This window comes from Mustela lutreola, chromosome 16, assembly GCF_030435805.1.
Source record: "Mustela lutreola isolate mMusLut2 chromosome 16, mMusLut2.pri, whole genome shotgun sequence".
Taxonomy (NCBI): Eukaryota; Metazoa; Chordata; class Mammalia; order Carnivora; family Mustelidae; genus Mustela; species Mustela lutreola.
Window position 1 is genome coordinate 54,379,955 of NC_081305.1, and position 24,692 is coordinate 54,404,646.

Here is a 24,692-nt window from a genome sequence, read left to right on the forward strand (position 1 = left end):
CATTCAGATTATAAAGATAAGGTTGATCAATTTTCATATGATGATTACATTCTTGGAACAACCACCTAGATAAAGAAGCCCCACCAACACCCATTCCTAGACACTGCCCCCACCCTAGAAAAGTAACCACTATAATGACTATCATTACTGATTAGTTTTCTCTGTTTTTTATTTTTATGCAGTTGGGCTCTTCCAGTGTCTGGCTTCTGTGCTTAGCATTTATTGTAAGAGTCACTCACACACACAACAGCAATTCATTTATTTTCACTGGTGAAAGAATTTCATTGTGTGCATATGCCATACACTACAGGAACCTCCTACATTAGACGGTATTTGGGTTATTTCCAGTCTGGAAATATTATAAAGAGTGCGGCTACAAACATGTCTTTGATATGAATATGCACTTTTGTTGGGTATAATCTTTAGTGGAATTTCTCAATAGTCACAGTCTAGAGGGTCTGGGTCTCCAGGCCCCTGCGTTAATAGAACTCTTGAGTCTCCATGACTGGCCCTAGGTACTACTGGGTTTCTGGGGTCTGAGCCTTTGAATCCCTCAGTCTCGGAAGTCAGAGTCTCTTGGGTCTCCTGGTCTGGCCAAGTTCTTTCTTATCTGCTCTCCACCCTCAGCTCCACCTCCTCGTGAAAAGAAGTGTGTACTACCCGGTCCACTGGGGGGAATCTGCTCTGTGGATCTCAATTTCACCCACTTTCCAAAGACAGGAACCAAGTCCAGAGACAACCCTCCCCGCCCCAGACACACACATGCACCAATACCACCACCAAATCACTAACACGTTAAGCATGCACACAGACCTCGGCTCACACACACTGCTCCCTCTCCCCATTCGACATGCTTATGCGCACCATTACCACCTGCACAGGGCAAGCAGAGACCCACTGCGAGCCCCCAACCTCGGACTCTGCTCTGCGCATGCGCTACCTCCTCCTTTCACTCTGGTGAGCAGCTACTGAGCTCCCACCTTCAATTCCCTCCTGCAATGCCACCTCAGAGGGTAGAAATCAATGCTCTACAATACCTTTTAAAGCCTATGATTGATTAAATAAATAAACCCCATAGTAAGGGGCGCCTGGGTGGTTCATGCTGTTAAACATCTGCCTTTGGCTCAAGTCATGATCCCCGGGGTCCTGCGATCCACTCGAGCTCTGACTCCTTGCTCAGCAGGGAGCCTGTTTCTCCCTCTCCCTCTTCCTCTCCCTGCCACTGCTCCTGCTTGTGGTCTCTCTCCCTGACAAATAAATCTTTCTAAAAATTTTAATAGAGCCTATAATAATCCCACAAAAGCAGGTAATCCGCAAACCGCTGCTTCGTATTGCGAGTGCCCTGCACGGTGTCAGTAACAGCGCGCTGCTACAGGAAAAAAAAAAAAAAAAAAAAATCCCACAACCAACAGCAACCAGAAAAACCCAAAACCAAAAAACCTCTCAGCGTTGCGGAGTCCCAAGCCCTACGCACGAACATAAAGGAAACCGGGCGGTACTCGCTAGCAAGCGGTAGAAGAGGCCGCAAGAGTTGCTGGGAGTGGTTGGCCCAGCAAGCCCAGTAGCCTCAGGTACGTAGGAGTTGCCGCATGGGGTTCTGGGAGCAGTAGGCAAGACAGCCCCCAAAGCCTTCTGGGAGTCGTAGTCTCCGGAGCCACTTCCGTGAGAGACTTCCGCGTGTGGGGCCGTTTGGACGTCCTGGTACCGCGTTGAGTCCAGGTAAGTTGTTCCTCCTGCAGCGGATGGGCCCATGGGCCCCTGCTCTAAACTGCGATGGCATGTGAAGTTGTGAGGCTCGGGGAGTGGTGACAGTAGCCCCCGTGATTCCCTAACTCCTGTGTCCGTCCCAGAGGCCTTCTGGCCAGGATCCCCATGTTGGACATGGTGGTCCATCCGGTCTCTTATCCACACATCCCTTCCCGCAGGTGGGGTTTCCACCATCTCCCTGCCCATCTCCACAGCATCGGGTACAACCAGGAGGCCCCTAGTGTGTCCTCGAACGTCTGTTCTGGTAGAAAGATGCCACACACTATGATCCGTCTGACAAAGCTGCAGTCCAGAAGCATCCCTGGGGTCCGCGTGTCTTCTTCTGGGGGCATTTATACTCCCATATTCTACATTTATTTATCGAGCGCGGCACTGTGCCAAGCCCAATGTGAGCGAGGGGTTGGGGGAGGACCGAGACGGTGGTGGATGAGGCAGACCTAATCCCTCCCTTCAGTGCCCCAAAGGGTCAGGTCTGCCACAGACAGGTAGAGTCGCGGTCGGGAGGGGATGGAGGCATACTAGGGGCTCTCTGAGCCTGGAGGGGGCGCCTGACCCAGGCTGGATCCATAAAATCTTCCACAGGAAGATGCTTAATGGGCATTTCAAACCTGATACTGCCCGGTTGGAATTCCTGGTGGCCCTCCTGACAAAATGGCCCCATCATCCTCCTGAGGGTTCTGACCAAAACCTCCACATCGTCTCCATTCATCTTTTCTCATCAGCTGAGCCTCCACCATAATCCAGGTCTTGAGCAAGTCCTATGGACTCTACCTTCAAAACAGGTCTGGAGTCCCACCCTTCCTTCCCACTCCCACTGCCACCATGCCCACCGGGCCACCTGTGACTCGCATTGGCTATTACCATAGCCTCCTCCCTGGCCTCCCTGCCTCTGCTCTCGCCCCCTCAAGTATGTTCCCCACACAGCAGTCAATGGCATTCTTCAAAAACTTAGGTCAGATCATATCCCTTTTCTGCTCAAAACCCTCTGTGAATAAAATTCAGATTCCATATCATGGCCTATGAGGCTCTGACAAGCTCCACAGACTCAACACCTGCCATGAGACAGACTCCCAGAACTGGGTAACTGTAGATTTAGTGCAAGAGGAGGGATGAATCCAAGGTGATGTGATGTTCTGTCCTGTGGAGGAGCTGGGTGGGAGGTGATGGTGCTGTCAGGAGCCGGGCAACGGCTGGGCAAGAACAGATTTCTGCCTTGGGGTGGGGGGTATTGGAGTCTGGCCAATGTGGGTACTTGGGATCTGAGAGATAGCCTAACCGGGATCCTCAGTGGGGCATTTGGAGGACCAGACAGATGGACATCAGAAGTCAGAGTCACCTACAGGGAGACTGGGCTGGGAAGGACCTGAGGACCGTGAAGGGGATTCTCCAAAAGAGACTGGAGACTCTGCAGAGAGCAGAGGGAGGATCCAGTCAAAAGTCAAAAGGGAAAAAAAATTGCAAGGGGGCTGTTGCTCAGCTGGGACAGATGCACCTGATGGGCACGGCTGATGGCTCCTGAGGGCTACTTGCTGGCCCAGAGACAGGGAAAAGTACTCCGAGCAGAGGGAAGAGCCAGTGCGAAGACCTTGTGGGAGGTTGTTTCCTGGAGCATTTGAGAATACAGACCAGCGTGAGCGAGGAGGGGGAGATGAGGTCCGAGAAGAAGAGAGCCAGATCCCAGAGAGCCTCAGAGGCCACTGGCTTTTCCCAAAGTGAGAAGAGACAGTGGCTCAGGCTAGGGTGGCCACCACACAGATGACAAGAAGTGTTGGCTTCTGGATCTGTGCGGAAGCTATAGTCAGACGGGACTTACTTGTCTTCCATGTGGGCATTTGGGGTTTGGGGTCTGAGGATGTCTCTGGGGCATCGGTGGGACGTGTGGAGGAACAGCTGTGACTCAACATTGCAATTTGGAGTCACCCACGGGGAAAGTGAGAAGAGTAGTGGAAGAAGAGCAGGCCGGGGTCCCGGATCCGGAGGCTTCTGGCCTGAGGAGGTGAAAGGCTCGGCTGCTCTTTACTGCAGGAGAAGCAAGTGTGGGAGGAAGAATCAGGAATCTGGGTTTTGAGATGCCTATTAGACATCTGAATGGCATGGGCCCTGCCTCAGGAAGTCACAGACAGTAAACAAAGTGTCACATAAGGTCACTCCACATATTGTGGCAAATCCTTGAAGCAGGGGGACCTGCTCGGAGGCTCCTGTACCAGGCCAGGCTGAAGGCAGTGGTGGCTTGGGGAGGGCGTACTGAGCCTGGTGGATATTTATGGGTTTACCAGGCGTGTGGCACCAAGGAGGGTGTGGCTGGAGGATCGGAGTTTCTGCTGGGGAGGGATGAGGTAGGAGGAGGGGGACAGAAGGGGGCCAAGGATGGGCCAGTTCCTGTTTGTAAGTCCACAGAAACTTGTGGGAGATTCTGACACTGGAGCAAAATTGAGTCCAATCCTGGAGGCCCATTCACCCTGCCTAGGAAACAGAATCAGCCCCAGTTGGTGCCCGTGGAGATGTGATCGATGCTGCCTCTGTGTCTCCCTGGAGTTGGTGATCACCCTGCCCTGCATAGGATGCTATGGGGGCTCACTCCTGGAGACAGTATCCCCCCGCCCAAAGTGAAATCCACTTGGTCTTTCCCATTTCTCCCTTGTCCCCCAAAACAGAGCTGCAATCCCCCAACCCTCCTGTATCCTCAGAGTTGCTGACCTCTTCCAGGCTCTCTAAAAAGACCTGGGGGTCCAGGTCAAAGGTCTCCACCCTGTCCCTCTGATTCCTGCTCTAACAGGGATGGCCTCCCTGGAGACTGACACTGCTGCTTAATATACAGACCCCATCCGCCCCAACAGGTCACAACCTAATTCTGAGTGTAACTTGCTTGTCTTCCCCTATCCATCAACCCCACCACCACCACCATTGCCGACCCCATACCAGCTCTTTAAGGCTCCTTCTCCACTTGGTGCACAATGGGGTGCATTAGAAGCCTCCTGAAGCCAGACCCGCACATACCTGGCCCTGGATCAATTTGGGCAGGAGAGCTAGCTGGCAGCCTCCCTGGAGGCAACGACGCTGCAAGCCAGCATCCACATGTAACCCACCTCCCCTGTCTCCCTGACCAGGAGAAGCCAGCTCCTCCCCGCCCACCCGGAACCCGCCCCGCGATGCCCGCCCCGCAGTGCTTCTCTTGCCACGCGGCCCGCGCAGCCCTCCGCCGCCCGCGCTCCGGCCAAGCGCTGTGCGGGCCCTGCTTCTGCACCGCCTTCGAGGCCGAGGTGCTGCACACGGTGCTGGCGGGCAGCCTGCTGCCACCTGGCGCCGTGGTGGCCGTGGGCGCCTCCGGCGGCAAGGACTCCACGGTGCTAGCGCACGTGCTGCGCGAACTAGCGCCGCGCCTGGGCGTCTCGCTGCGCCTGGTGGCGGTGGATGAGGGCATCGGCGGCTACCGGGACGCGGCGCTGGCTGCGGTGCGGCGCCAGGCCGCGCGCTGGGACCTCCCGCTCACCGTCGTGGCCTATGCAGACCTCTTCGAGGGCTGGACGATGGACGCTGTGGCCCGCAGCATGGCCGGAACCGGCCGCAGCCGCGCCTGCTGCACCTTCTGCGGGGTGCTGCGGCGCCGCGCGCTGGAGGAAGGGGCGCGCCTCGTGGGAGCCACACACATCGTCACAGGTGAGCGCAGGCACGGCAGCGGAGGGGCGAGGGCCGGCACCTAAAGGGGGCTGCGCACGGGCCCGAGATCTGGTGGGGAGATGCTGTGGGTGCCCCCGGGTGGAGGATGTCCACAAGGAGAAGCGGATATGCGTGCTCGCTGAAGGCACACGGGCATAGCTCGCGGGCCGGGATAATGTCACGGCAAGCTTTTGAGTTACTGCCGTCACACTGGCAGCTAGAGGGGCGGAGGGGTACTCCCGTGGGCTGTGGTACCCTGCCTTTTAAAAAATGACACTCTTTGTGTCCCCTTTCACAAAAGGAGGCCAGTGAAGTGGTACCGCCCATCAGAAGCCAACTGTATTCTGAAGCGCCCCAGTCCTTGAACTGCTTTTCTCTGTCGGCCTCTCCTCTTTGATAACACTTACCCTCTCCCCGTCATTACTTCCACATGTGATTCTTGACCATTTATTGTGTACCAGGTACACAATAGGCTACAAAGCCAGGTAGCCCAGAGCAATACCTAGCCTCAGTTACCTCCTCTGTAAAATGGGGTTATTAATAATATCCAGGTCCCAGGGTTGTTGGGCATTAGATGACTTACGTGTGAGGCGCTTAGACCAGAGACTGGAAAATAGTAGACCTTACGCAAATGTCACACAAGACAGTCTCTGTGCCTGCTCTTCTCTCACATGCATATTTAAAACCTGAGAAGCTCTACTAAGGAAAATCGCACAGACTTTGCCAGTTTATAGCAGGAACACCCTGTGGAAGGAGAAAAGTAGGGGTTAGAAAGCATTTCCAGAGTGAGGCAAGACCTGAAGGCCATTCAAGTAAGCAGTGGAGGGTGGACAGAGGGGTTGGGTTCTGAGCAGAGGAAACAGCTTATGCAAAGGCCCTGAGGAGGGTTAGTATGGCCTATTGGAAAAGCCCTGAGAAGACCAGTGTTTTACTATCTGTGTTATACAGACTCACATTTAAGATAACAAGATGCAAATTAGTAGAGATTTAGCTTGTGTTTTTTATGGCGATTGTTGTGTAAATCTTCCCTTACCTCCTTCCTGGTCTTTCTAAATGCAGTAATCTGCATTCCCAGAGGCTCAAGACTCACTTGAGAATCTCTGCTGTTTAATGTCATTTTGACTTCTGTGCAATGGGAAACACACTTCTGAGACTGAAATAATATTTGTAGCACAAAGCACTTTTACTACCTTCGTGAAAAGGCAACTAGCACAGGGCCTGGTTGGTAATAAGTGGGTGGCTAATGGCACCCCAAGTTGCCCCCTGGGAGTCCGTGTGTGTTCCCCTCTTGTTTCTCACAGTGACCACCTCCAGCCTCCACCTGGCTGGCCCATGGAGCCCAGGGGCCTCCGTGGTCCTGTCTGGCCCTTCCCTGCTGCTCCCCACACCCCTTCTGCATCTCTCTGAGTCCTGGCTGCCGCATAGTGTCTTGGGTGTGAGGTCTCCATGGCCCGGTCACCCACTCTGCCACTTTCCACATCACCGTCTCTCTCTGGGTCCTTGGGATGGGGTCTCCATGGCCCGATCGCACACGCCGCGCAGCTCTCCAGGCCCCTCCCCGTCTGGCTGGGTCACCGCTGCCCCACGGTGGCGCCTCCGCCTCACCTGCTCCCCCTCTCTCCCCCAGGCCACAACGCCGACGACATGGCCGAGACCGTGCTCATGAACTTCCTGCGGGGCGACGCGGGGCGGCTGGCCCGGGGCGGGGGCCTGGGCTCGCGCGGCGAGGGGGGCGCCCTGCCGCGCTGCCGCCCCCTGCAGCTGGCCTCGCAGAAGGAGGTGGTGCTGTACGCGCACTTCCGCCGCCTCGACTACTTCTCCGAGGAGTGCGTCTACGCGCCCGAGGCCTTCCGCGGCCACGCGCGCGACCTGCTGAAGCTCCTGGAGGCGGCGCGGCCGTCGGTGGCGCTGGACCTGGTGCACTCGGCGGAGCGCCTGGCCCTGGCCCCGGCCGCGCGGCCCCCGCCGCCCGGCGCCTGCTCCCGCTGCGGGGCGCTGGCCAGCCGCTCGCTCTGCCAGGCCTGCGCCCTCCTGGACGGCCTGCAGCGCGGCCGGCCCCGCCTGGCCATCGGCAAGGGCCGCGGGGGGCGCGACGAGGAGGGACCGCCAGGGCCGCCGCCCCCGCCGCCCAGCGACCCCCGGTCTGCGCCGTGCCCCGCCGCCGGGGAGTGCGGGGCAGCCTGTAAGGAGCGCTGCGAATAAACCCTCTCCGCCTGGGCCCTGCCACCGGTGACCCTGCAGAAGGGAGGAGAGGCTAGAGGCCTGGACTCCTGGGTCTGAGGGAGGAGGATTTCGGGGCCTGGACTCCTGGGTCTGAGGGAGGAGGGCCTGGGGGGCTGGGGGCCAGGACTCGGAGGTCTGAGGGAGGAGCGCTGGGGGTGGGGGGTGCTGGAGAAGGTGGAACTGAGGCAAGAACTCTAGGGTCTGAGGGAGGAGGGGCTGGAGACCAGGAGAGAATTCAACAACTTTCCTTTCTGGAGCCAATAGGAATAGGGGGATTGCTTGCCTAGTACTCTGCCCGGTTCTGGGCATGCTCAGGAGAGTCCTAACCCTTCTTCAGAACCTACTATGTGACATATTTGCCGGTATCGGGATAAGCAAAACCGCTTCTCTCCATGGGCTCTCTCCTGCCTGGAAATCAGGATGCTTCTCTGAGCGCTCTACACACTGCGGGCGCTGCCCCGTCTGATTTCATCCACACCACAGTCTCGGGGACTGCAGCCTGGGGCTGGGTGACTGGCCTGAGGTCGCCGCGCTGGAGTTTGTCCCTCCACACCAGGTGGTCGGTGGGTGTTTAGATTTTGCCTGTGGTTCAGCACTACGCTACAGAAATATAATGTGCGTCAAATGTTAACTTTAAGTTTTCTAAGAGCCATATTTTTTAAAGGGCAGGGGAACAGGTGATCTTTTAATAATATATTTTACTTGACCCAAATAAACATATTTGACCTAAATATCCCAGATATTAGTTTTATCTTGTTATTTTAAAACTGTGATATTTTACAGTATTTTTTTTTTGTACTAAGCCTTTGAAATACAGTGTGTGTGTTACACTTAAGCCGGTCTCCATTCAGATTCAACCACTGTTCAGACCTCACTTGAGACCTGGGGCCCCACATAGGAGCTGGGAAGATACTATCCTAGGCTTTGGCCACAAGAGGTCACTGTACCCACACCTGTACATCAGGTGGCCATTGTTGGCAAAGGTCTCTCTCCGCTGTCCAGGTGGGAGCTCTGCTCTCCGCCGCCACCGACTCCCTGGTCTGAACCAGGGGCCAAGGGCGAGAGGTACGATCTAGCAGAAATATTAAGGCCCCACTGGAAACCTTCCTTGACCTCAAGACCTATGCGTTCATGCATTTCTTCACTCCGGAAATATTTATTGAGCACTTTAGCCGTGACCGCAGTGAACAATCACCTGCCCAAATGGGAGAGGCCAAAAAAGCGAGGAGAAAAATAAGTTGAATACACAGTATGTCAGATGGTAATAAATCAGGGGATGGAAACAGGCCAACCTTTAAGTAGGTGTAGTGTAAGCCCTGACGGTTGGGTTTTCTCTTTTTTGTAATGCAAGTGCTTGACATAGGCTTTGCTTGCCAAGGCATCCACTTCAAAGATGGCTATCTCAGCAAACAGACTGCCAGCCACACGACTAGATTAAAGAGCCAGGCCGCCTTCCCCGTCCCCCAGGCTTCTTTGTTTTAGAGATCTTAGTTGATTCCTATAAATCAAAATCACCCTGCAGCTTGTTTTTACTCTTCCCACGCTTTAAATTCCCCACTCATGTTTTAAATTTATGAAGAGTAATCCTGTGAAACCCTAGGTAACCCCCCAGACCCTAATAAAAGCAGAACCCCAGAGACTCGTGCACCCACCCTCCATTGTGACGTTGCTGTATGGCCTCCAGTTTAAAAAAAAAGAAAAAAACTTTTTTTTTTTTTTTCAAGTTTCCTGATGGTTATTGTTGAGGGCATCTTGCAAACCTGAGAACTGCAAGGGCTGGTCCAGACACAGCATCGGTAATCGATAGGCTGAGAGGCACAAAGCTGAGGGCTGGATAGGAAGGCCTTGAGGAGAAGGTGATAACTGAGCAAAGACCTATTCAAGGTTAGGCAGCGAGCTCTGCAGATTTGTGGGAAGAGCCTTGCTCGCTGAGGAATGGGAGAGTGGTGGAGGGGGAATGGAGGAGAGAGCTAAAAGGGACCAGACGGTTTAGGCTCAGCTTCGGTTTTGAGACAGAAGCCAGAGTTTTGAGCAGAGGAGTGATAATGATCATCCCTTTATTCACACAGCAAACATTTTGCAGGTGCCTCCCAGAGGCCAGGCCCTGCGTGGAGCAGTGGGGAAACAGCTGAGTCAGCTCCAGTCCCTGCCCTCAATGGGCTCCCCATCTGGTGGGGAAGGCAAGCATGGACACAGAGGGATACATGCCACACTAGGGAGTTAGCAAGGACACAGGGAAGCCCAGAGGTGGGGTGCCCAGCTCAGCATGGGGCGTCATAGAATGCCTTCTGAAGGACATAGTGTTTCAACCGGGCCCCAGAAGGTGAGTAAGAATGAGCACAAGGTGGGGCACCTGGATGGCTCAGTGGGTTAAGTGTCTGCCTTTGACTCAAGTCATGATCCCAGAGTCTCGGGATCAACTGAGGTCATGATCCCGGAGTCCTGGGATGGAGCCCCACACTGGGCTCCCTGCTCAGCAGGGAGTCTGCTCCTCCCTCTGCTCTTTCTCTTTCTTACTCTCTCAAATAAATAAAATCTTAAGGGGGGGGGGGGGAGAGCACCAGAAAGCAATGAGAGGGAGACAAGGCTGAGAGAACAGCAGGTACAGAGGTCTGCAGGTAAGGAAGCACCTAGAACCTGTGTGGAATGGCTGCTCCCAGGGTAAGATGGCTGGTGGGGAGCTAGCCCAGGAGTCTGGGCTCCTGAGAAGAGTGAAAAGCTGCTGCACACTGAGGGCTGTCTGCTGGGGCTAACACCAGCCCTAGGAAGGGTTCGGAGCAGACAGGACTAGCTCCGAGTACCAGAAAACTCTTTCTGGGGCCATGTCCAGGAAGACTGCAGGGAGAAGCCAAAACAGAGCAGCAGCAAGGGAGTGGGATGGTGGGAATGGATATGAGGGCTATTTAGGAAGCACTCACCAAGGGCTGGGAATCCTACTAAACTCTAGGCTGTGTTTTGTAAGCGTAAGAGCTCCCACATGAACCCCAGTACAAGAGAAGTCCGTCCTAAACAGACTGAACAGAAATAAAGATGTTTGCCACTCAGGCAGATGGCCATAGTAAACACGGGACAGTCTTTTGCTGAGGGAGAAAGCCATAGTAAGCACGGAGGGTGGAGTAGGGATGTTGCTGAGACGGGAGCCCTAGTCATCATCATGGAGTGGGACTTTCGCTGTGGTCTTCGGCCTTGCAAACTGCAGCCCCCACATAAACACAAGGGATCCTTCAGTCTTGTTGCATATGGCTGTGGATCTGGTGAAAGGATCAAGGCTGATGATGCGGAAACCTCATCCCCCAGAGTTGGAAGCTTTCTTTCCCTTAGGGATTCAAAGCCCAGTCTCAGAAAGATGGGCTTTCCCATTTCCCCCTGTGTGTGCTCTCCCAAGCCTGGGTAATTGGAGTCTAGGGTCAGGTCTGAAGAGGTAGAAGCATTGGGTACAGAGATTCTGGAAGGAAGCAGATATCTGGAGGGAGTCGGGAATTCTGGAGGCAAGTGGATTTTTTGGTAGAAGCAGAGATCCTGGAGAAGAGGAGGCTTTGAGATAATCTCACTCCTTGGGCCTGTTTATAGAGCACCTCACTGCATGTCAGGTAGCAGACTCGTCTCAGGGGATTCAGCAGTGAACCTGCAAGACAAGGTTCCAGCCCTCATGAAGCCTCAGTTTCAAGTGAGAGAGATGTTACTTCATTCCACAAATGTTTACTGTGTACCTGCTTTGTGCCAGGGCACAGATCAGATAAGGAAGCCAAAACCCCCTGCCCTGTCAGAGATGACACTCAAGTTATGGAAGACAGAATCCAAAAGAAAGCAAGTAAATAAGATGTGAGGGACATCTGATGGTAATAAATGCCATAGAGAGAGAAAACAAAAAAGACAATAAACAAGGAAGCAAACACATAAAGCAATTATAGATTGAAATAAAGCATACAAAGGAAACCAAGAAGGGGCTGAGGTAGAAACTAAAGGGTAATGTCTGTTCCAGACAAGGTGATCATAGGCACAGTGGCAGGAAGGGTGTCTCAGGCAAAGGAAACAGCAAAGACAAAGACCCTATTTTGGGAAAACGACTACCATGCGGAGAAAATCAAGGACGTCCAAGGGAGCTGAGGCATGGTGCATGATGGAGTGATGAGCTTGGAGAGATGGACAAGCCAGACAGAATGCCTTGGAGGCATTTGGATTTTATTCCATTTGCAGTAGGGAATCATAGATGGGTTTTAAGCAAGTTGTAACATGATGCTGTTTTATACTTTAGGAACATGTTGGCTGCTTGGACTTGGACTTGGCAGGGTGGGGGGAAAGTGGGAACAGGGGTCAAATGTGGAAGCAGTGAGACTAGTTAGGCTGCTGTACTTGTCCGGGTGAGAGATCAATGTGGCTTGGTAAGACAGGAGGGAAGAGGGTGGATTCCACGACTATTTTGGCGCTAAGGTGACAGGAATTGCCAAAGTGGGAGGTGGGAGTGAGGGAGGGATCCAGGACCACTCCCGGCTTTTGACCTGAGCAACAGGGAAAAGGATAGTGTCATCTACCAACAAGGGGAAGACCAGGGGGATGGTGGGGGTGGACCCATCTTCTCCCACTTTTTAAACAGAAATAAGTGGGAGATAATAAAGATGGAGGGAGGTGGGGCAGAAATGTTTGCTGCCTGTTGACCTGGCATCAAGGGTGCCCAGGTGTGCATACAGAGGCTGCCTGGCACGTAGCAGATACAGGTGCTGAGTCAGAGACATCTGAGAGATTACCCAGAAAGTTTGGGTAATCAGACATGTGAGATCAGCAGCAGAGGGGCATCGAGTCAGACTGGCTGAGGTTTGAATCCCAGCTGCGCCCCTTGCTCACCATGCAAAGTTGGGCAACTAACCTCATTTCTCTGGGTTTTCTCCATCTATAGAATGGGAGCGATTATGTGTGCACTACACAAGGCCAATGGGGGGATGAAGAGAGATGTGGCACATGGAGGTACTAGAAAAATTGCCAAGAGCTGGTCAGGGGCCCAACAAGGCGGAGGTGAGGGTCTGTGTGCTCATTCCACAAGCATTCATTGTATGCTGGGCTGTCCCAGGGGCTGGGGATCCAGCAGAGGACTTCCTGCCCTCAATGGCACACAACCAGATCTGAAGGCAGAGCAGCATGGCGTTTAACAGTTGGATGAGCCAGGTCCCAAGCCTCGCTATGCCATTGCACGAGTGACTTTTGTCTGAGATCCCACTTCCTCCCCTGTAACACGGTGCTAGTAAGAGTATCTAAGCTTCATAAAGCTGCTGTGGGGATTAAACATGATGATGTTTACGTGGTCTTTGGCAACCTGCCTGATGTTTATTTTTAGTGAAGACGGAGACGGGCATTCCCTGACAACAAGGTCAGGAGTGTTGAAGAGAGAGAACCCCCTGGTTTTGCAGCAACCGCACCCCACCCCCAGCCTAAATGTGGTCTGGGACAACTTCCCCCGTCACCCATTCCCAGGGCAGCACCCTGGCCTCTATCTCCATCCAGAAAGTCTCCACCTCTGAAGCCACAAAACCCACATCCCACTCCCTGACCACAGCCTCCCGTGCTCCCAGAGCTGTGGGTGGCTCTGCTGTACCTGTTCTTCCGGCTCAAAGGCACCCTGACCCCCTCATGCAGCCTCTGCCAAGCCCCTCTGTCTGCACTTCCTACACCCCACAGTCCACCCCTTCCCCAACCTAGAGTCCTCAACTCCCTTGTCTTAGCATTCCTCCCACCATCACTCAGTCCTACACGTGCCTCTTTGCTGGAGAAAAACAACAAAATCGTCCAACTGCTCAAATGATGCCCCTTTAAATTCTTGACCGCCAGCTTCACCCGGGCACCTTCTCCGCCGCCCTCACCACCCCAACCCCACCTGCCCAGATGCCCCTTGAGGTGAGCTGGCATCAATCTTCCCGGAGGAAACAGAAGCCAACCCAAGGGCCCTCCCTCCTCTTCCTGCCACAGGACCCACACCCCACCTGAAACCTCACCCGCCCTTTCCTCCTTCCTTCCTGGAACAATGGAAGAGGCGTCTTTCCTCCTGTCTGGAGCTAATCCCACCACTCTGGCAGTTGCACCATCTGCCCCTTTGTTCTTGGGCATCTCATTCCCTGTGGTTTTTAAGAGCTCTCCGCCTGGGTTCAAATCATAGAATCACGGGGCCACCACTCAGCGTTGTGTAAACTTGGGCGGGCAACTTCTCTTCCTCATCTGTACATTGATGATAATAAGAGCGTCCTTCTCACGAAACCATGGGAAGGGTTTGGTGAGTTAATTTATGAAAAATGTGCTAAAACTATGTTGGATACCCAAATCCGTGTATAAATGGAATTGACTCTCAAATCACCTTGGAAGACAATAGAAGATTCTGGTAGTGGATTGGAGATTCCTATAGTCCTGGAGTTTGCATACTTCCTCTTACACTGACCAGCTGGCTGACCCTGGACCAGCCACCTCCTCTCAGCCTCAGTTTCTCCATCTGTAAAATGGGGACAAGATAGCACCTATCCCATAGGGTCCACAATTTCCATGACTCACTCTGCTCCAGCCATGCTGGCCTCCTCACTGGTCCCCAGACACACCTCAGGACCTTTGCACTGTTGCTCCTTCTGTCTGGAATAGTCTTCCCCTGGAGATCCCCAAGTACCTTTTTATCTTTGCCCAAAGTTCACCTCAGTTGGGCCTTCCTTGACCCTACTCCACTCCCTACTTTCTTACTATTTTTCATAGCACTGATAAATTGAAATATTATGTGTCGTACTTATTTAACTTTCTCTTGGTTGCCCCCACTTCCAGGATGTAAGCTTCAGCAGGGCAGGGATTTCTGTCTGGTTCAAGGTTATATCCTCAGGGCTCGGAACTGTGACTCCTGCACAGTAGGTACTCTGTGTTGTTGAATGGAAGAAAGGAGAGTTAAGGAAGGCAGGAGGGAGAGGGAGACAGGGAGGGAGGAAGAAGGAAAGACGTGAACCCCCACGAGAGCATTCTTGGTAAAACAAAATGTTCAATGAAAGATGATTCCATCTTAGAAAGGAAGGAAATTCTAACACACGCGACAACATGAACTTTGAGGACGTTGTGCTCAGGGAAATAAACCAGTCACAGAGTGATTCCACTTCCGTAAGGGAATGCCAGTGGTCACATCCATGGAGGTGGAAAGCAGATGGAGGTGGGGGCGTGGAGGGCAGGGCTGGGTGAGGGGATGGGGCTGGGGTGAGGGGATGGGGAGGAAGTGCTGAACAGGGACAGAGCTCTGGCTGGGGAAGACAGAAGCTTTCAGAGATGGATGCGGTCTCAGGCCACTGAACTGTCCACTTAGAAATTATTTAAGTGGTGAATTTTATGTTCTGTAAATTTTACCACAATAAAAAAGAAAATCAAATTTTTAAAAATTTTTGTATTTCTTTTAAAAGTGTATTTATTTGAGAGAGAGAGCGAGCAGGGGAGGCACAGAGGGAGAGGGAGAGACAGAATCCTCAAGCAGACTCCCTGCTGAGCACAGAGCCGGGTCCGTGGGGCTCATCCCAGGACCCTGAGATCATGACCTGAGCTGAAATCAAGAGCCAGCTGCTTAACGGACTGAGCCACCCAGGCAGCCCTCAATTTTTTTTTATTTTTAAAGATTTTATTTTTAATTAATCTCTACACCCAACATGGGGCTCAAAACTCACTACCCAGAGATCAAGAGTCGCATACTCCACCAACCGAGCTAGACAGGCATCCCGCAAATCAATTTTTTAAAAGCTCTGAGCATTAAAGGACAAAAACAAAAGAACATAGCACAGCGCTTGGCTGTGCCAAGTCCTCAGTAAATGGGAGCTATTTATGTCCTTCCCCTCTCCTCACCAACCTGGGATGGTTACACACCTCTTGCACCTGCCCCATCTAAGGGCTGTCTTCACTCACCACCTCCTCCCCAACCCCCCAACCCCCCTTCCAGTCCCACCAGCCATGAAAACCTTCCAGTCTCCCCAATGACCAACTGGGTCCCACTCCCAAGTCTCTTCCTTCCTGGAAAACTATCTCAACGTTCCCAACACCACCCTTTCCTGGCCTTCTTTCTAGCTCTCCCCTTGCTCCTTCTCAGCACCCTGCCCCCTAAACCGGGGTCTTCCTTAGGGTCCTGGGCAGATGTCCCTGGTCCTCTCGCTCGATACAGTCTCCCTACATGGGCTGCAGGCACTCTGGCTTCCATTGCCACTTGAGCTAATAACGCCCCGCCGCTGTCTCTAACCAAACAGCCTTCCTGAGCTCCAGAAATAGGTCTCCACCAAGGATCCTAAGGGTTCTTCTCTCCCCTGCTCAGAATCGCCCTTGAGCTTCTGCTTCTCCTGGCCACTTTTCCCTCCAACCCTCTGAGCTCTGTCACCATCCTCCTGCCGGGAGGTCTTTACTCAAGCCCTTCCCCTCTCCCCCACCCCACCACTACCCTACACTCCCTCCAACCCCCTGGCGAACTCCTACTCATCCACCACAGGCCCCAGCTGAGACAGCCCGCCCTTCGGGAACCCTTCCCCACTCCTGGGGTTTCATCAGGCCCTTCCATATTCCTTTTCACGGGCACATCACCCTGGACCAAGTTTCCTATTGCTCCATTGGCCTTTCCCACCAGACCATGAGCAACTTGAAGGCAAGGACTCCGGACATCTGTTTGTTCATTCGTTCATTCACTCATTGAATATCTTTTGCACACCCATGTCAGAGCCAACAACACTGCTAAGGTGGTGGGTGGAGTGGTGAGCAGGCGGCCCAGGTTTTGGATTCTGGCAGGAGGGTGCTGAGTAACCTGGTGGAGCATGCAAGGACGGGGGCTGGGCTGGGGAGTGAGAAGGAGGGGAGCATACTTGGGGTGCATGGGCCAGCCTTTCACTAGGGCTCTCTTGGGTTCACTAAAGGCTTCTGCTTAAGCAGAGCCTTCTTTTTATTCTACTTAAAAATTTTTAAAGATTTTATTTATTATTTGAGAGAGAGAGAGATCCTGAACAGGCAGAGGGGCAAAGGGAGTGTCAAGAGACACCTGGGGTGTCAGTAGATGGAGAGCACAAACAGGAGAGGGTTTGCAAACTGCAGACCACACCGAGAACGGAGCCCGACCCAGGGCTCCATCCCAGGACCCCCAGGATCATGACCTGAGCTGAAGACAGGTGCGCAGCCTACCGAGCCACCCAGGTGCCCCTCAGAGCCTTCTTTTTAGGCAGAGGGAGACCTCATGCTTACCAGAGCCTCTCAATTCAGCAGAGGATCCCCCTGAGTCCATCAAATCAAAGTTTATGCTCAGATGGAGGGGGTGAGCTCCCTTTACCCAGAAATTCTGTTTTGTTGATGTTTATTTTGAAATAAATTATGGAGAGAAAAATAAAAAGAAATACTTACAGACTGTAAGAAATTGTTCAAATGATAGAATCCCATGGACTCCTCTCAGCTTCCCCCAGTGGCGATGTTGTCATAGATAAATTCCTGCAGGCTGTATCAGTCCCAGGAAATCCCCGAGGGCCAGTAGCCAGACTCTTAAGGTCTAGTTCCAGGTCTCTGTGCATAAGTTTGCCTATGTGCATGTGTGCATGGGTCTTTCTTTCTTTCTTTCTTTCTTTCTTTCTTTCTTTCTTTCTTTCTTTCTTTTTTAAGGATTTTTATTTATTTATTTGATGGAGAGAGAGAGTACAAGCAGGGCAAGCAGCAGGCAGAGGGAGAGGGAGAAGCAGGCTCCCTGTGGTCCTGGGGTCATGATCTGAGCCCTGAGCCAAAGGCAGTTGAACCGAGCCACCCAGGTGCCCCTGCATGGTGTTTCCATGGAAGATTATGTCATGCGTACATCCGTGTCACCATGAGGGTCCCCAGGTGCAGACAGCCCCTCCCAGGCCCCCTGTGCCCTAGGGGGTGTCTTCCCTTCTGTTTAGCATCCTACCCTTCTGGTTTGCCAGAGCCAGAACTGACACCTTCAGTTCCTCAGACCAGATCACAGGAAACAATAAAATGCACACAGGGAGGTGAGCGTGTGGGTTCAAATGCTCGGAGTGAGTCCCCAGGGACAGAGACAGGGGCTAAGCAGCAGACCAGGCAGAGAGGAAGGAAAGTGGTTTGGGAGCCAGTCTGGGTGGGGGATGGGGGGGGTGGTGCTGGGGTGTCAGGAGAGGGAGAGTGCAGAGGTTGCCTCCTGAGTCACCGTGCCCTGCTCAGGCCCAGGGACAAACTGCAGTCATTAAGGAATTTAAGAGGCTGGGAGGTGCTGAGGGGAGTGGGCCTTGCCCCAAGTTAGGAGGGGTCCCTGGAACTCAGAGCCCCTCCTTGGCCACCTGGAGCCCCTTCCACCTCACCATTGTCTCTCTTCCTCTCTCTGGGTCTCCTTCTCTGTCTCTGTCCCCCAATCTGCCCCTGCCCCTCTGCAGAGCTTCAGCTGGAGGACCCCAGTTCTGTACTGAACCCCTCCTCCCTGCTGGGTCCCCTGCTCCCCAAACTCCCAAGACTGTGAGAACCACAAAAGCCTAGGGGAACAAGGCAGTCCCAGGTGCCTCCTGCCCGTCCTGTCTCCTGCCAGTTCCCAGCCCCACCTCTCCCTCCCTCCTCATGGCAACTGTCACCTTCCATGTTTGCCTGTCTCCTCTGTCTGTGTCCCCATCACCTGTGTTACCTTTCATTCCCTGTCTCCCCCTCCTCTGCCTTGTCCTTCATCTTCCTCTTCCTCCTCTACAGTGTATCAGCACTTGTCTGCACCATTCCTGTCATCCTCCCGCCCCCCACCCCCCAGCCTCTTTCCTCTGTTCCCCCCCCACCCCAACCACCCTCTGCTTTCCCACTCTGCCCTCTCCATGAATCTGTTTCTGGGCTTCCCCTGTTCCCTTGTCTTTCCCCGAATCTGCCTCCTCTGTCCCTGTTTCTACATTCATCTTCCTTCCCCTTCCCCATCTTTCCCTAGTCTCTCTCCCTCTGACTCCTCTCTCTGGCCTGTGTTTCTCTGACCCTATCTCTGGGTCATATGTGACTTCTCTTTCATTTCCCAGACTTCTCTGTGTCTCTGTCCCCCACCCCACCCCTCCCAGCACCTTCCCGTGAGACCCCCATCCTGTCCACCTTGCCCTGGGGTCCCCCCTCCTGAGGTTCCTCCCAGATTAAACACCATCACTGGGCGGGTTCTCATTAATGTTGTGGCTGCTTCTCTGGCCAGAGAGGGGAGGGAGGAGATAGGACAGGGAGCCCTGGAATAGGAACCGGGCTATAAAAAAAAATGTCAGGAGAAGGGCAGGAGGCAGGGCCAGTTGCCCAGACCAGGATAAAAGGCCTCCACGGAGTGACAGGGAGGCAAGACACCACCGCCACGTCCTCCACACACAGAGGTACATCCATGTCTCCAAAGGTCTTGGTCTCTGTGTAAGGTCCTCTCTGTCCCTCAAACTCTGGCTTTCTTGCAGCCTGCTTCTTTCTCACTTCTTCTCTGCATTTGCCAGAACCCAACCCCCAGCCCCCAGAATGTTCTTCCTGCTGACAGCATTCCAGATCGTGGCTCTAGGTAAGACAGCGGTGGGGTCTGAGGTAAGGACAGTCTCCTGGAGATGTTGAGAAGAGATGGGGAGGGTTCTCAGGGACCCAGTGTACTCAGGGGTGACCTGGTGAGAAGGTATGGGTGTGGTTTTGGGGGTCTTGACTGAGGAGCCTTTAGGAGGGGGTCTGGGTTCTGAGTTGTGGAGATATCAGGAGATATGAGGGTACCGGAGTTGAAGGAGATGGGAAGAAATAAATGAGGACTGCTGGAGAACTGTTCAGTCCTGTCTGGGTTTTATTTAAAAGGAGGCTGCAATAAATAAATAAATAAATAAATAAATAAATAAATAAATATAAAAGGAGGCTGCAAAACTAACGGAAAGATGGCATGTTGTTGGTGGTGATGGGAGTAAGGGTGATGGTAGGGGGTTGGAGGGTGGGGCGGGGTGAGGATTGGCAGATGGAGTGGGTGTGGGGCAAGACAGTGGGAAGACGGTGGGTCCTGGGGAGGGCCATATAGAGTGTGAAGGCTGGAAAAAGGACAGGGAGCTCCTTGAGTGTGTTCAAGAAAGGTTAATGGGGGGAACTGTGACACGTTATGAGAAGTGATGATATAAACTACTTATGGGAGAATAAAATCATAGTAGATATGTCAGAGCCCTGGATGAGGTGGCCATGGGATCAAGGGCTGTACTGTGGAGATGAAGGGGGGAGGTGTTGGCCGATAACGGCCGACATTTGGCATATCTCACAGATCTCATACTGCGTGGGCAGATAGAGATGGGTGGTTTAGGGTGTAGGTTGTAAAAAGGGATTTGTGGGTCCCAGACGTCCTAGAGAGTTGGGAGGTGAAGAGCATTTGGTCATCTGCTTTCCCCACCCCACCCCTGCCTGTTCCTAGCCATGGCACAGAGCCAAAGGGATGAGAACAAGATAATTGGTGGTTACACATGCGTCCAGAACTCCCAGCCATGGCAGGCAGCACTACTGGCAGGTCCCTTTCGTCGTTTCCTCTGTGGAGGGGCCCTCCTGTCAGGCAAGTGGGCCATCACTGCTGCTCACTGTGCACGCCCGTGAGTAATCCCCTCCCCCACTCTTGTGCCAAGTGAATTCCAGAGTCTAGAGCCCCAGAGCCCAGCTAAGAAACCCAAGCATTGTGTTGCACCTAATGTAGTAGCTGGGGCCTGGTTTGGGTCTGGATAAGAGCCTAGAATTACCAACACAGCTCAGAATATGGAATCCAGCCATAAATCTTGAACTCGGTTTAGATTCTTTTTTTCTTTTTTAAGATTTTATTTGTTTATTTATTTATTTAGAGAGAGAGAGAGAGCAAGCAGGGGGAAAGGCAGAGGGAGAGACAGAATCTCTAGCAGACTCTAAACTGAGAGCAGGACTGAAGGCGGAGCTCAATCCCACCACCCTGAGGTCACAATCCCAGCCAAACCACAAGTCTGACACTCAACTGAATGAGACACCCAGGTGCCCCTCGGTTTAGATTCTGAAAGCAGATTGACAGTTTAGAACCCAAAGGCCAGTGTAGAGTCCCACACAGAAAGTAGTACTTAATATAATCTGGAGATCTATCTAGAGGCCAAGCTCTACGTAGAGACTAAGATTAGGAGCCCATTCCAGATTGGTGGTTCAGTCTAGGGCATGGTCTACATTTAGTAACTCAGGACACCTCTCAAAACTTAGAATTCAAAGTCTAGTCCAGACCTGCAGTCTAGCCATAAATCTAGAACCTTGTTTACAGCTAGAACATTAGCTCAGAATGTAGAACACACAGACCCAGAACCTATTCTAAAGGCAATTTTTAATTCAGAATCTAGTCTACAGCTTCTTTTTTAGCAGCTGGAACCCAAACTTCAACCTAGTGTCCAACTGAAGACCATAATCTGAAGCCCCATACAGAACTCAGAGCCCTTCCAAGAGTCTAGACCTAAACATAGAACCCAGATCCAAGAAAGAGCCCACCCAGTGCCTATAAACCAGATCTAATGCCATAAACTAAAGTCTGATGTAGAACCCAGAGCCCCAAACCTAGTGCAGAATCTAGAATGCAAAGCTCAGAATGCAAGGCAACATCTAGAAACTTGGATCCAAAGTTTCTGGAGCTCCATCTAGAAGCCAGAGCTCAACCTGAGGTCAAGGGCTCGGACTAGAGTCTAGAAGCGAGAGTCCAGACCATAACTGTAATTCCATCTGAAACAAAGCCTAGCCAAGAATCAAGAACTCAGACTGATGTTTAGGACCCTAAGCTCAAACACAGAGCTCAAGCCATTGCCTAAAACCCAGGTCAAAAACCAAAACTTAAGCAGGAACCCAGAACTCAACCTAGCAACTTAGAAACTGAAGCTTGTATCCATGTCCAGAATCCATTGCTAAATCTAGAATTGAGACTACCTAAGACTAAGAGCTCAAATCAACATTCTAGAATCCAGACTCAAACCATAATGCAGAGCTCAAAATAGAACCCACAGCCTATCCTAACACCAGAAGCTCACACCCATATCTAGGAAGTATGCCATGATCCATTAGCAATCTAGAAAGCCCAGATTCTAGCTTAGACTCAAACGTTCAAAATATCTAGAACCCAGGGGCCAGGCTGGGACCAGGATGGAGCCTCCCTGGAGCCTAGTCCAGCATTTCAATCCTGATTTAGAGCCTAGAGCCATAGCCCAGACTCTCACTTGGAATTCAGAGCCTAGAACCCAACACTGAGCCAAGAACTCACAATTATCACCTTATACCCAAGCCAGAAAGCAGAGCATAGCTCAAAAGAGGAAAAGGTGTATGGTAGGATTGGCCCAAGAGAGAATGCACAGTTTGTGGGAAAGAAGAGCACAGCAGTCCATCAAATGCTCCATAAGCAGTTGAGACTTGTGGAAAATTCATCACCAGGGAAGAGTATGGGGCCAGAGGATGGGGAGGGGTCTCCAGGTCAGATCCTGAGCAGTGCAACTTTTGGGGTTTATGGACTAGGATCCTTCACGTAGCCCTGGGCAAGCATAACCTGAAGAACTGGGAGGCCACCCAGCAGGTGCTACGTGTGGTTCGTCAGGTGCCACACCCCCAATACAACTCCCGGACTCACAATAACGACCTGATGCTGCTGCAGCTGGAGCGGCCCGTTCGGCTGGGGAGGGCAGTGAGGCCCATCACCATAACCAGCTCCTGCGCAAGCCCAGGAACCCCCTGCCATGTGTCAGGCTGGGGCACCACATCTAGCCCCATTGGTGAGTACTCCCACATCCTGGGAAGGAAGGACTGGGGGGCCTGGACTCCTTGGTCTGAGGGAGGAGGAGGTCAGTCCCCAGACTCCTGGTCCTGCTGGAAGGTAGAACCCTCACTTGTAACCTTTCTGTGCCCCCCAGTCAGTTACCCCAACTCCCTGCAGTGTGTGAACATCAACATCTCCTCGGATCAGGAGTGTCGGCGGGCTTATTCCCAAGCCATCACTGCTGGCATGGTCTGTGCAGGTGTCCCCCAAGGTGGGAAGGACTCCTGTCAGGTGAGGCCCAGGAGGAGAGCTGGGGGAGGGGGATTGTTTGGGGCTGGGACTTGGGTTTCAAAGGATCTCAGGAGCATGAAAATCAGCAGGGGCCTCCCATAGACTGAGAGAGATAGTAACAGCTGGGCTGCCTGATAGTTTTACACCCTTGGATAATAGACCTAATCCCCTGTGCCTGAGTTTACTAATCTGTCAGGTGGGGGTAGCACCTCTTAGGGGAGATGGTGGAATGAGGTGGTAGTGCATGGAAAGCAGTGGTGCTCTCATTGTTGTTATTTCATGTGGGCACTGGGAAATCTGTGCTCAGGGACTCTAGAGACCTTAGCCCATCCCTGAGAGGTGGCTCCAGAGACGGGGAGATAAAGAAGCATACGGTTTTCTAGAGCAGCATAGTGAGCCCCAAGAGGCAGAGGCAGCAGGAACCAGGGAAGAGGGAAGGCAGTGACCCCAACGCTTCCGGCTGATATCTCCTGAGCCCTGCCAGGGCTCTCAGCCCACCTCCTTCCTCACCTTTGCCTCTTGGGTTTTCCACACCCATGCCTCTGACCATCTGTCCATGGGTGTCTCCATTTCGGCCTCTCCCCTTTAGGGTGATTCGGGGGGACCCCTGGTGTGCAAAGGACAGCTCCAGGGCCTTGTGTCCTGGGGGATGGAACGTTGCGCCCTTCCCGGCTATCCTGGAGTCTACACCAACCTGTGCAAGTACCAAACTTGGATCCGGAAAACCATATGGGGCAAATGATTGCTGGTGTAACTGAACACCAGCGCATCTGCTTCCCCAGATATTGCTCTCTCTACGCCAAGACACCGGGGTCCCAGCCCCCAGCCCCCTCCTCCCTCAGACCCAGAGTCCTAGCCCCCTTCTCTCAGACCCAGGGTCCTAGTCCCCAGCCCCTCCTCCCTCAGACCCAAGAGTCCTGACCCCCAGTCCCCTCCTCCCTCAGACCCAGGAGTCCTGGCCTCCAGCCTCTTGATCTGGACTCCTGACCCAGAACTCTCCTTTCCAGAGACGTTCCTTCAGGATTTCTCTCCACACCCCCACAATATCATCATTCAAGGACCCTTAGGTACAGATATAGGAACATGAAAGCACAAAACTTGCACCATACCCCAAAGAACACATTTTTCAAAACTCTTAGTGTATCTAAAAACCAGATAAACAGGGGCGCCTGGGTGGCTCAGTTGGTTAGGCATCTGCCTTTGGCTCAGGTCACATCCCAGGGTCCTGGGACAGGGCCCCACATCAGGCTCGCTGCTCAACAGGTCTACTTCTCCCTCCCTCTGCCACTCCCCCTGCTTGTCCTCTCTCTCTCACTCTCTCTCTGTCAATAGATAAATAAAATCTATAAAAAGAAATAAATAAATTAAATAAAAATAAAACCAGATAACTAATAATAAAAACTGAAGAATCCTAAATTTCATTCATTGGTTCATTTACTTCATCCTATGAATATGCCTACAGTGGCTTCATGGTGCCCAGCCAGGAACTGTGTTCCTGACGAAGGCTGAGTGGGGTGCGTGTTGCTCTCTGAGGGCATTCCCCAGCCACAGTGTCTGGTGTGGTAGAAGGAAACACCCAGTCTTACAGCCTGACCCTGAGCAAGACTGCCCTCCCTGAGCCTCAGCTCTGGGTCCTGTGAGCAGGGACTGCTGATGTCCATGGTAGGGAGGGCAAAGATTCACTCCATTTCTTGGAAAACCCTATGCATATAAAAAGGTTCTCTTTTTTCCAATCAGATCTCAGGTGAAGAGAGTTGAGTTAATCACCCTCTGGAGTTCAAGTCCTGGCAGAGACCTGCTCTCATTTTATTTCTTTATTTCATCTGTCATCCCTGACTCCAGTACCCTCCCTCCCCACAGGCACCAACACATATGGCCCTGAATACCATGCATCATTGCAAAACATGCCTCATCACAAGCTATTGCTTCTAATTTACATGAAGCCATTGTGTTAGGGATCTCATTCTCTTTCTTATATTCACCAAAGACGATTTTTTGGGCCCCTACAGTACACCAGCCATTGTTCTAAGTTCTGGAATTTGAGCTCTGAACAAGCCAGATGAAT

At 52.7% G+C, this 24,692-nt stretch overlaps 2 protein-coding genes across 2 annotated transcripts; both read left to right on the forward strand.

The window, feature by feature from the left end:
* The first annotated feature begins 1,658 nt into the window (after positions 1-1,658).
* On the forward strand, positions 1,659-8,387 carry CTU1 (cytosolic thiouridylase subunit 1). Its single transcript, XM_059151097.1, has 4 exons — positions 1,659-1,719; positions 4,875-5,424; positions 7,052-7,686; positions 7,724-8,387. The coding sequence occupies exons 2-3, from the start codon at positions 4,917-4,919 to the stop codon at positions 7,624-7,626; spliced, it is 1,083 nt and encodes a 360-aa protein (XP_059007080.1). The 5' UTR covers positions 1,659-1,719; positions 4,875-4,916; the 3' UTR covers positions 7,627-7,686; positions 7,724-8,387.
* Positions 8,388-19,101: 10,714 nt separating this feature from the next.
* On the forward strand, positions 19,102-23,541 carry KLK14 (kallikrein related peptidase 14). The gene is made up of 5 exons (XM_059151161.1): positions 19,102-19,144; positions 20,018-20,189; positions 22,099-22,352; positions 22,491-22,627; positions 23,217-23,541. The coding sequence occupies exons 1-5, from the start codon at positions 19,105-19,107 to the stop codon at positions 23,367-23,369; spliced, it is 756 nt and encodes a 251-aa protein (XP_059007144.1). The 5' UTR covers positions 19,102-19,104; the 3' UTR covers positions 23,370-23,541.
* Positions 23,542-24,692: the final 1,151 nt, after the last annotated feature.